Source organism: Ictalurus punctatus, chromosome 15, assembly GCF_001660625.3.
Source record: "Ictalurus punctatus breed USDA103 chromosome 15, Coco_2.0, whole genome shotgun sequence".
In the NCBI taxonomy this organism is placed as follows: Eukaryota; Metazoa; Chordata; class Actinopteri; order Siluriformes; family Ictaluridae; genus Ictalurus; species Ictalurus punctatus.
Genome location: NC_030430.2, coordinates 1,976,149 through 1,988,385, shown reverse-complemented (window position 1 = coordinate 1,988,385; position 12,237 = coordinate 1,976,149). Strand labels below are relative to the sequence as shown.

At 41.9% G+C, this 12,237-nt stretch overlaps 1 protein-coding gene across 4 annotated transcripts; it reads left to right on the top strand.

Annotated features, from left to right (window-relative positions):
- The first annotated feature begins 272 nt into the window (after positions 1-272).
- On the top strand, positions 273-8,248 carry zfp64 (zinc finger protein 64 homolog (mouse)). 4 transcript variants are annotated; one of them, XM_017488144.3, is made up of 7 exons: positions 273-459; positions 558-587; positions 802-957; positions 4,251-4,394; positions 4,486-4,548; positions 4,628-4,879; positions 6,641-8,248. In XM_017488144.3, exons 2-7 carry the CDS (start codon positions 566-568, stop codon positions 8,062-8,064), a joined length of 2,061 nt encoding a protein of 686 aa, XP_017343633.1. In that variant the 5' UTR covers positions 273-459; positions 558-565; the 3' UTR covers positions 8,065-8,248. The 4 variants fall into 4 exon arrangements, with proteins under 4 accessions (XP_017343633.1, XP_017343632.1, XP_047016390.1 ...); XM_017488143.3 differs by having other exon boundaries at positions 448-587; XM_047160434.2 differs by lacking the exon at positions 273-459 and having other exon boundaries at positions 466-587; positions 802-824.
- The last annotated feature ends 3,989 nt before the right edge of the window (positions 8,249-12,237 follow it).

The window sequence follows — 12,237 nt, the reverse complement described above, 5'->3', positions numbered from 1 at the left end:
ATATATTTTTTGGATTGAGCTACTTTGGGTACAAAGAGTACTTCTGTTGAAAGTGTATTAGTAAATCTTTAAACATTAAAATTACAAATCCACACATATAGAAAAGATATTCAAAGAAGTCACAAACTATTTAAACCCTTTCAACATAAACATCAAAACAGCCCCATGAATGCACATGTGCCTCTGTTGGTTACAGTAAATAATAAAGTCCTCCGGAACACAAGGGGGCACCAGTGCGCCTGGCTCGCTTGTTTGAGCCAGAGAACAAAAGACGGCTGTATTTCAAATACCTCCTTGTTGAATACATAGTGCGCTTTGTTTGGTGTATTTCATTGTTTCATCCCCTGCGTAGTGCGCTTGTAGAGAGAGCAGTTAGCTGTGTGGAATTTGCCCGACACTTGCCGCTAAGAAGTCGTCACGGTGTCGTAAAATTGTCGCACATATATAGGTGTCCCAGCGGTAAGTTATGTAAACACGCGATACTTAGGAATGGCCAGGAGAGTTAATATGTGAAAAATATTTAGTTATATTCATATTTATCCATGTTTCTGGTGTAGAAGTGAAGATGGCATCCTTCAGCAGAGACGGTAACCTTCCTTTTTTGTTAATGAAACTGTTCTAGAGACACAGCTGGGGTATTCAGTGTGAGTGTAAATATTTGATCACGTGGTTAAGTGCATCATTTATGTGAAGGTGGATGCAGTGTGATACGCGTTTACAATGATTTTTAAATCTGATGCATCTGTTCATGACTTTTTAGAGTTGTTGTTAAAATAACGGCTCTTTCTTTTTTCCCCTTAGAGATGAATCATTTGCTGATGGAGGTGAGTCCTGACATCCATATCTGTGGCTTCTGCAAGCAGCAGTACAACAACTATGAGGTGTTTCTTGCACACAAGCAGAATGGCTGTCAGCTTCATACCACAGACATCTCAGTCACAAGTACTGGAGCTGCTGGTAGGTCCGGGTATGATAAATACACACTCAGGTGTGTGTGTGTGTGTGCTTTCTGCATTTATGCTTCATCTTTCACGACGCACACATAAATGCACAAAGATTTTAATTCAGTCATTTTCAGTAACCACTTTATTCCAGTGGATCTGCGGTCTGTCCTGGAACACGGCGCACAAGGGGTGCCTCGAACGGGAGTCTGATTAATTGTAGTTCGTCCAGTTATTGCGAGCAAGGGATATGCAACCAAATATTACGTGTTAATTACTTTCATTTACATCAAGACTTGAAGAACTGTTCCTATACTTTTGCTCGCCTACGAATTGGGTGGTCTGATACAAAACGTGCTATTTTGTATGTCGTTTAAATATAAACGCCAGGAAATAAAAGCTGAAATTCTAAACTCGTCTCATATCCGTCGACAGCAAGAAACAAACGAATTGGCCTTGCCGTTCCAATAGTTTCGGAGTGGACCGTACAGTGACACGCTTATTCGTACGTATGGCTAATTTAGAGTAGCCTGTATGATTTTGAGGAGTGAAAGAAAACCCGGCGAACCCGGATTAAACCCGCATGGACAGAAGCTGCATGCCGACAGTAACCTGAGCTGAGGATCGAATTGAGGACGCTGGAGCTGTGAGGCAGTAACGTTGCACTGAAGATTTGCACTTCCAAAAAAAAATAAAAATACAGTTTACAGAGAGGTTTATTCACCTTTGTTTCAGTGAATAATCTGGATAATCTCAGCTGGATACGTAAGAGCTGCTGCTGTAATCGTAAACACTGTCACTGGGCAGGACTCTTCTTCACAGTGTGCTCACACTGAACACACTTAATACTGTTTCAACTTCAGTTGTACAAGAGGAAAGATTTATGATCCCGCTATCCGATGTCACCCAGAAGAAAATGAGTTCCCCTTCGTGTCTGGTTTCCTTCTAGGTTTGTTCCTCGTGCCGTCCCAGGGAGATTTTCCTCTCCTCGCTAGCGCTGCACGATTATGGCCGAAATGATAATCCCGATTATTTTTTTGATCAATATTGAGATCTCGATTATTTATCACGATTATTCATTGATTTTAGTGACAACATATTTTTTATTGCACTTTCACATTTATTAAGTTTTTCTCATGCCACAATATAACACACAAGAAGGCATGAGAAAACTTGAGCTGGTCAATTATGACAGGATTTAGGAACATGGTGTGCGCCATGACACATTGATTTACCTTCTGATAAACTAAATGTAATATTTTCAGTTAATTCTACAGGCTGTATGCAAAAAAAAAAAAAAAAAACCACCGTTAACCTCTTCCACCTTGTAAACAAATACAATGAACATCAATGTTCAGTCTTTGAAGTCTGCTCCTCTTAAATGTATTTAAAGCTGCACTATTAGACATTTTCCGCTGTCATGGTTCTGGGCTGGAGTCAGTTCTCGACCCGCTCTGTGTGTATTGTGTAGATATCTGAATAATCTCATATAGGATGTGATTGGGTGAGTTCATTTACCCGTCAGATGCAAAGCGCTTTAGTTTAATGGTGTTCATTAGGGACGCACCGATCAGGATTTTTACAGCCGATACCGATCCAGATACCGATCTTTTCTTATTTTATTTAAACTTTAATCAGGAGTACAGTGTCCATGTCTGCTGATAATGTTACTTTTTGGGGGATTAAATCAAAACATGGAAACTGTAGTTGGCTTTTCTAGTGATATCTGGCAACCGTGAGTTTAAATGAAGTGGTTTCCAGGTTTTGGCGTTACAAAATGACGTCATCCCGGCGCCGCTCTATGGGGATCGGCTGTAAGTTTAGGAAGCGCTTGATTTGATCTGTAGTGGCGTTTTCTCTGAGCGGAGGATGAACTTTAAACGTCAACATCGCAGTCGATCATGTTCATTTAATCACGGGCAGTCAAAATCGTAATCACGATCGATATTCGATTAATTGTGCAGCCCTACTCCTCGCACAAATCACAGATTTATATCAATGCACAAGTAATACTGGTCTACAGCCAAAATGCTTCTGAAATAAATGTGGTCAAAGTCTACTAATTCAGGGTCACTGAGAATGAAAATGATGCTTAAAATTGTTGATTGGCCCAAGTTTTTAAGATATGCTGTTGGGTCAGTATATACGACCCTTGACTAGAGAACGGCGAAGGATAAGCGAGTTATGAAGGGAAGGGATCCCAATTTAAACCAGAAATTACTAAAATATATAAATCTATGACTGGGAACTTGCTTTTTAGGCAAAACAATGAATGATGCAATCTGTAGCTGGTATTGCATCATACATGATATGAGTTGCATCATTCTGTTCCTAAAAATCATGGATGGTGCAGTCATAACGGCACTTACATCACTTTGCTGAACAAATTGCCCTGTGTCAGCTCTAGAAATCAATGTCATGCTCTCTTATTTGTCGGTGTTTGATTTTGTACAAAAGCGAGGTATAACCACTATGGTTAAGAAAGCCTGTCAAGTTTATTTTGGCGGCAAAATTGGAGATCGGGATAACAGGTTGGCTCCATACACATGCTGCACCACTTGTGCAATAAATCTTCACCAGAGGTTGAAGAGGAAAATGAAATCTTTGCCTTTTCAGTGCCAATGATTTAGAGAGAGCCAACAGATCATACCAGCAGTTGCTACTTCTGCATAGTGCCTCCAGTTGGGACAGGTGTGTCAAAGAAGAAAAAGTGGAGTGTGCATTATCCAAACATTCCATCGGATATACAGCCAGTACCCCACGGGGAAGGACTGCCGGTTACTGATGCACCAGAATCATTCTCACTGGAGTCAGACGAGGAAGAGGATGAAACTTCTGCTCCTGAACCATCAATGTCACAGCACCCACTTTTTCTCCCATCCTCCTCCTCCTCCTCTAAACCACACCTCATAACACAAGGTGAACTGAATGACCTTGTCAGGGATTCGGACACTGCATCGGACTAAACTATGTACCTAGTAGTTTTTTTTCCCCTTTTTTTTCATAATAAATTTAATTTATATAATCATTTTGCTGATTTTTAAAGTGCTATATAAACACGACAGGTGATCGGTACTATATACATAGACTTCAAATCTGAACTATCTTGGAAACAGTTGCTCTGATTGTCATATTTGAATTCAGCACATCAAAATACATCATAAGTAGCACGTTTTATATGGTTCAGTCCACTACAAATAAATAGTCCTATTAATACTGTGGAGGCAAACGACGTTACACGCTCATTATATTAACTAGGTTGAACGTTTCGAAGTCTCTCGCTCTATTTTTTATTCATGTATTACATAGAAACTGTGCAAGAGTTTCCTTTGGAGGAGGGATTGCAGACCTGTGTGTCAAAGGCCGTGAAGAAGACGGTAAAAACCCAGAAACCAGCCTCCAAAAAGCTGAAACCTGCACTCACCCAAAAGCGACGCATTTGCAGCTTCTCGGGTGAGTGTAAACTCCGCAGTGCAGTTACTGTTAGCTAACAGTTACAAAAGACGAGATCTCATTCACCTTCTCGTGCAACTCTCTTTCTTAGGTTGTACATTCAAAACCCAGTATGGCCAGAAGGACATGGAAAGGCACATGCTAACTCATACCGGTAAGAAACGAAATCCTTTATCATCTCGTCATTCTTTATATTAATAATGAGTTTGACAAGACGAGTAATAATTGTCCAGGCGACAGGCCGTTTGAGTGTGAACTGTGCCACAAACGCTTCAGCCGGCGGGACAAGCTGAACCTGCACAGCCGCTCACACACCGGGGAAAAGCCACACAAGTGCAAGCACTGCACATACGCCGCCGCAGACAGCAGCAGCCTGAAAAAGCACCTGCGTGTGCACTACGACGAGAGGCCCTTCAAGTGCCAGATCTGCCCATACGCCAGCCGCAACTCCAGCCAACTCACCGTGCACCTGCGCTCACACACAGGTCAGCGCACACCCTGTTCTCGGAATATTTTCTCAACTAATATTGTTTTTAAACAGAGAAAAATTCAGATGATGTTAGATTTTCTTAAATAATCAGAAACTGCACAGACTCCAGTAGTTTTCACTTATAATATCTAGTTCTAGTAATAAACAAATAGCAGGAACAAGACATGTAATGTTAACATCATTTAAAATACACTGCTCGTGCAGTTCACCATGTAGGCTAACCTTGCATGCTTCCAGTCATCCAGATATCACGTTCATGCACAAAGAAGAATATTCCACGGCTTTTTTTGGTGGTTGTGCAAAATAGTGGCATATTCATCAAAGGAAACTTTATTTCACCTCCTCTCTCAATAAACTAATGAGTCAGGGGACCGATTTTGCTAAAGCAACCAGATACACAGGGTTATGCTTGTAGAGGTCAGCTGATAATGGACTAAGTTGTGCAGTATCTGCAGATTACCGATTGGGGGGGGGGGGGGGGGGAGATACTGCATGAAAACATACCACTTAAAGTAAAATATTGCTGAACTTTATTGCAAAAATAAACAGTACCCTGAAAATGTTGTGTACTTTTTTTAAAAAAAAAATATATATATATATATATATATATATATATATATTAGCTATTAATAAATATTAAAGTAAAAAAAAAAAAGATAGTAACATTTCCAAATAACATAAAAATATATTCAAAAGACATTCAAAATGAATTAAAAAAAAAACACTTCAAATAACACAACAAAATTTGTCAGTGATGGTTTTTATTTCAGCTCTAGAGGCCGCTCTCGTACCGTATAATGACGGCGGACCCTTCTCAGCCGCTCTCCCAACGGACGCAAACTTAGCAGGAAAAACCTATCAGTGTGGATTTCTGCCCATTACCCATACTTCCAGCACTCGGTTAAATCACCTGGTCGATCTGTGTATGCTTAATTATTTATATGTATAGACATGTTTGAGCCCCTTCGTTCCAGTGAAGGAAAATGGTAATGCTACAGCATACATTCTAGACATTGTGTGGCTCCAGTTCTGTGGCAGAGTTGGTGCATTGGCCGGTGCGTTTTGCCATTTAGAGTCAATCATTATTTTAGAGGCCGGGTAAGACAGGCAGCATTTCTGAAGCCCTTGTAGACACGATTCCCAAAAAACAGATACACAACCAGAGTTTCAGTCCATTCAGTCCTGTTGCATATATTTTATGCTTTGCTTCCATTTAAGCCGGTAAAGATGCATTGAAACCCCTCACTTTCACTTACTTGATTGTGTAGCTGTAAAGCGTGTGTGTACAATAATTATATCAAATCTAACGACACACAAATAAACAGTTTAATCACCGTGCCACATTTTTAAGTTGAAAACTGTGTTGTAAATACAGCTGAGAGAATGTTGATTGTCCCCATGTCCCCACCCCGATGTTTCACGGACACTGTTGTACGTTTGGGTTTTGGTTTCCTTTATTTAAAAAAAATAAACACACTGTGGCTTTGGACAGAGTTGACATTTATGCAGCCATTAAACTGTTGGGAAGTAGCGTATTGTGGGAATATTTTTGTTTCGTATGTGTATATATATACTGAGGCAGTGGTCCATATTTGGCCCTGGGTTTCGAAACATCTAGATTGTATTTCATTAGTTCTTAATGAATGAAGTTTAAACTGCGTTTAGTTGGGGACTGGGGCAAGTGAGCGTCCTGCTATGAGAACCATTGCATTGGTAAATGTAAAGAGTTGAAGCTTTTGGTAATCCTACCTTTCAGGTGATGCCCCATTCCAGTGCGGTGAGTGTGGTGCCAAATTCAAAATCAACTCGGACTTGAAGCGTCACACACGTGTGCACTCGGGTGAGAAGCCGTATGCGTGCGAGCTGTGCGACTACCGCTGTGCCATGAAGGCCAACCTGAAATCGCATGCCCGGCTGCGCCATGGTGCTTACGCCTGCTCAGAATGTGACTTCCAGTGCACAGCCAAGGCGGCACTGCGTGCACACTCCCGCCAGCACGCACCCGCCCGTCCCCTACGCTGCAGCTGCTGCCCATACTCCTGCACGAGCAAGGGGGCACTCAAGAGACACGAGCGTGTGCACTCGGATGAGCGCCCATTCACCTGTCACCGCTGCCCCTTCGCCAGCAAACAGCGTGCCAACCTGCTCGTCCACATGAGGAAGTGCCATGGTGAGAAAGTTCTAGATGGGCTCAGCAAAAGTGCCAAACGTGGAAAAGCAGGAGATGAGTCACCCAATCCTGCAGGTTCACGGTACCGGGTGAGGCTCGAAGCAGCGCGGGCGTTCCGCTGCAACCTGTGCGATGCGTCGTTTGTGAGAGAAGATTCGTTGCGAAGTCATAAGAGGCAACATAATAACACAGAAAAACAGCTGAGACTCGCACAGACACCAAATAGTGCTGCGAAACCAACAGATAAAGGGCCCGAGCAGGTTTCGTTGACGCTCACAAACGGGTCGGTTCCTTCCTATGGAAACGCGCAGCTCAAGATCTTTGTAGCGCCTCCTCTAGGTCAGGAAGGAACGTACATCCAGGCAGCAGTGGACGTCCCGTCTTCTAAACCCGGAACAGTTCTGCTTAGTTCAGAAGGCCAGAATGTAATTCTCAACCCTATCATACAGCAGGTTAGCCTGTTAACCCCAGTGCAACACATGACCCCACCAGAAGGCAGCCTCGAGCACCAGACCGTCTTACTAACTCATATCAGTGGCAGTGAAGAAAACCCTCTACTACAGACAAATGTTTCTTCTCAAACCCCAATAGAGACTCAGACCTTTATCAGTTCCACTTCATCTTCAGAAAGCAGCCACGCGTTCATCACGGCATGCTCGGACCTTGACAGCCTGCACGCCCTCATCCAGCAGGGCGGCGCTGAGGTCACTGTGGTCACCGAGGGCCACGCCTCCATCACTACAGCAGCGACAGCACGCTCCACCTTCGACTCTCCACTGAACGTTGAAAGGCCACCATCTGAGGATGACCTGAAGCAATCAGGAGAGAGGAATCCAGCTCTGGACGATGGTTTGGTTGTGCCTGATATAAACATTGAGCCGTCTAGTTCCCTTCTTGTACACAATGTTACCTTGTCAATCTCAGAGCAGGATCAGCAGGCACCCATCTACCAGCTCTCACCCCATCAGATCTTCTCCGACTCTAATCCACCAGACCGGATTGAGGACTGAGCAAGAACGTTTCTGTTTCATATCTTCTGTGATTTGTTTGATATGTTTATGTTTAACAGAGATATTTTTATACTCATTCATGGCATGCTGCTTGTCTAGAGCTCTTGTAAGTACATACAGTGATTTACAGAATGTACAAATTGGGGGCGGGTGTTCTGAAAGAGTAAAATTGTTTAATCCTTAATTTTCTTGTTTACTCGTCTAAAATGGTTCCAACCGATACAGTATTTTTCTGACCAGCAGGCAGGTGCTAATCCGTATACTGTGTATAATCACTGGTCACTTTAATTGGAACGTCTGTAGCCCTGCTCATTCATGCAATTATAATCATCAGCCAATCATGTGGCAAGAATGCACTGGATAAAATCATGCGGGGGGTGGGGGGGGGGGGGGGGGTAATTAAACAGATAAAAGAGGATTGGAGCATCTTTAACGATCCAGTTCTGGTGAACCTGTGCTGCCCACTGTAGCTTAAGACTCCTGTCAGCCAAGAACAGGAATGAGACCTGACGTGGTCTTTTACTGTTGTAGCCCATCCACCTCAAGGTTTGGCATGTTGTGCGAGATTGTTCTGAGATACAATGTTTCCATTACAATGTTTGATGTGATCCTTAATGGAAGCTCTTGACTTGTATCTGTATAGTGATACTGCCACATGATTGGCTGTTTTGATAATTGCATGAAAAACAGGTGTACAGGTGTTCCTATTAAAGTGGCTAGTGAGGCTACATTAGAACTACACAATTCTATATGTATTACATCTGCAATAAATGCGTCCTGGTTAAGTTTAACGATATATCTGCTAAATATTTACTTTTTAAAAAAATGAATTCTTAAAGATGAATGTTTCGTTTTTAGCATTAGCATAAGACTCATAGGATATACAAAAACATTTAAAACTTGTGAGTGGGGATTTGGTGATTTAATGCACCAGATTAAATGACTAAGTGAAGTGCGGGATAATATGATCGACTACATCGAAAACAAGAGATCTAGATTTGCAGTCGCAGAGGATGAAGGTGGCTTGGGATATATTATTCCTGCCTGTATGTCTAGCAGCAGGGAGGAACGAGCTTTTGGTGAAGCGGTCTCTGTGGGAGATGATACTTTCAGGTCTGTGAGTCCTGAGGCTGTACTTGGTGTCCCTCCAGGTGAACATATGGTGACCAGGGTAGTTAGGATCACTCATGATGGTGTGTGCATTTCTGTGGAGTCAATGGAATGGAGATTTGGTTGGCTTTCTTTTCTTTATTTTTCTTTTCTTTCAATTCGATTTTATTTGTGTAGCGCTTTTAACAACCGACATTGTCTCAAAGCGCTTTACAGAAACATAGAAACAGAGGATAGAGATTTTAAGCGTGTGAATTTATCCCCATTGAGCGAGCCGGTGGTGCCGGTGGTGATGAAAAACTCCCTGAGATGATATGAGGAATAAACCTTATAAATAAACCTGAGGAACCAGACTCCGAACCCGTCCTCATCTGGGTAACGACGGATAGTGTGAAAGTAAAAGAAAGTACATTATGGTTTTAACATGAAGTCTGTTTTGTTGAACTAGTCCACTGTTCACTAAAGGAGACCTGAGTGCAGTCCCAAGGCTGTCGCAGCGACCGTAGTCCCAGCAACCACAGCGAGAATGTCCATGTGGAATTGAGGTCCAAAACCATTTCCATGGTACATCAGGTGGTACCATCCTCAGCGATCTCCATGCTGTAGCCTCCAGTTTGTTTCGGTATGTCTTTGATGAGGACACTCGATCAGTCGTCACGACTTAAGCAGGGTCCAGTCTTCTGACGTGACGTCGAAAATTAAGGTGCTGTTTAATGTTGGCTGAAGCGTTTGTAGACCAGTTCACTCTGTTAGATATGTGTAGGATCAGGAACTTGTATGAGCTGACCAGCTTCTCTTCCATACATTCTGTTGTGCAGTCCCCTCCAGAACTATTGGAACGGCAAGTCCAATTCATTTGTTTGATATACACCAAAGACATTTGGGTTTTGAGATCAAAAGATGGAGAAACTAGAGGATTTCAGCGCTTATTTCCTGGTATTTACATCTCGATGTGTTAAAGTTGAACACAAATGGTCTGATACAGAATGTGCTATGTTGTATGTCATTTAACACATCTACATATAAATACCAGGAACTAAAAGCTGAAATTCTAAACTCTCTTCTCATTTTCATCTTTAAATCTCAAACCCAATTATTCAGCCTACAGCAAAATAAATAAATAATAAAGAATTGTCCTTGCTGTTCCAGTAGTTTTGGAGGGAGCTGTACATGGGCTGGTTTGTAGGGGTTTTCCTTCTGTAATGCAGGATCGGCGGCTTCATGTTGGAGATGTTCAAGACAAGGCCATTTTCTTCCCCTTAGAGGATCAGTTCTCAGTAACAACATCGGGTAAAATTAGGTTAAACGTTCCGCAAATGCTCGCAATCTAGGTCTAACGTTTTGACGACACACCCATATTACACTCCCCAGTACTAAACTGTACCTTTCCCAGTTTATTTATTTTTTTATCTTGTGATTTATTATGATTTCCATGAGATGTTTTAAAAATCTAATTGGATTCAAGCTAACCATATGATACTATATGATAAATTCTTATTTTATTTGATAATCATTACTCAGTGATGGCTAGAATCATGCAGCTCAAATGTTCCTTCTATAAATCCAGCAAACATTCAGTTCTTGTTAACTCCTTTTGTCCTGAAGATGGCAGTAAAGAGATTTTGAAACGCTGTTATATTCGGCCACAAAATGAAAAGTACATCAGGGATGAAACATTGTGATGGCAGTATCTAGTACATTAGTACAGTGAGTGTGTGTGTGTGTGTGTGTATATATATATATATATATATATATATATATAAGTTTACACACCCCTGTTGAAACAGCATGTTTTTGTGATGAAACAAGGATCAATCCTCTCTGAACATTTCCATCACCTTTAATGTAAACATTACAACCTGTACAATGCCACTGAAAACCAAACTGACACCTCTGAGAGAAAAAAGATCAAAATAATAACCTAATTGTATGTGTGTGCACACCCCTGAACTAATATTTCAGGGGTGGCTGTGACTCAGGTGGTAGAGCGGGTTGTCCACTAATCGTAGGGTTGGCGGTTCGACTCCCGGCCCGGGTGACTCAACATGCCGAAGTGTCCTTGGGCAGGACCTGAACCCCAAGTTGCTCCCGATGGCAAGTTAGCGCCTTTCAGGGCAGCTCTGCTACCATTGGTGTGTGTGTGTGTGTGTGTGTGTGTGTGTGTGTGTGTGTGTGAATGGCTGAATGAGACACAGTGTAAAGCGCTTTGGATAAAGGCGCTATATAAGTGCGCCATTTACCATTTAATATTTAGTTGGAGTTTTGATTTTATTACACCACTCAGTCGTTGTGGGTAAGATTCTATCAGCTTGGCATAACTTGACAATATTTTCTCACTCATTCTTGCAAAAAAAAAAAAAAAAAAAAAAAAAAAAAAGGGCTTCCATGCAAGTGACATGCAAGTAATACAAGAATACGAGTGTCCCATTCAGAGGGTAATCAGGACTTGTCAGATATTCCTGCAGCTCCTTTAATGTTGCCGTAGGACTCTTGGTAGCCTCCCTGGTATGTTTTTCTCCTTGTCGTTTTATACATTTTGGAGGGATGTCCTGTTCTTGGTGAATTCACTGTGGTGCTCCCGTTTTCTCTCTTTGTTGACAAAGACTTTCACAGTATTCCATGGTGCATCTAATGTTTTGGAAATCCTTTTATACCCCTCTCCTGATCGATACCTTCCGACAAGTGAGATCCTGTACAAACCAAGAAAACCCTACAGAAAGAGCTGGTCTTTATTTGGGGTTAATCAGTCATCATTTCAATGATGGCAGCTGTATGATCATTTCTTTTGAGCATAAGATCGAATGTGATCGGTTCATTCGGAACACAGCCACATCACCAATTATACAAAGGTGTGCACACTTATGCAACCTGGTTATTGTGACTTTTTTTTTATTGTTCCTATTTTTACCTACCGGTTTTACAAACGATGATTCATATGAGATGAATATTTTGATAGAGCTGTACATTAACAGAGCTATTAAAGCATAACACAGCTCTTGATCTGGCGCACTGATAGAAGTTCATCTCCACATCTGAACAGTTGCTCTGTATGTGTCTGTGCTC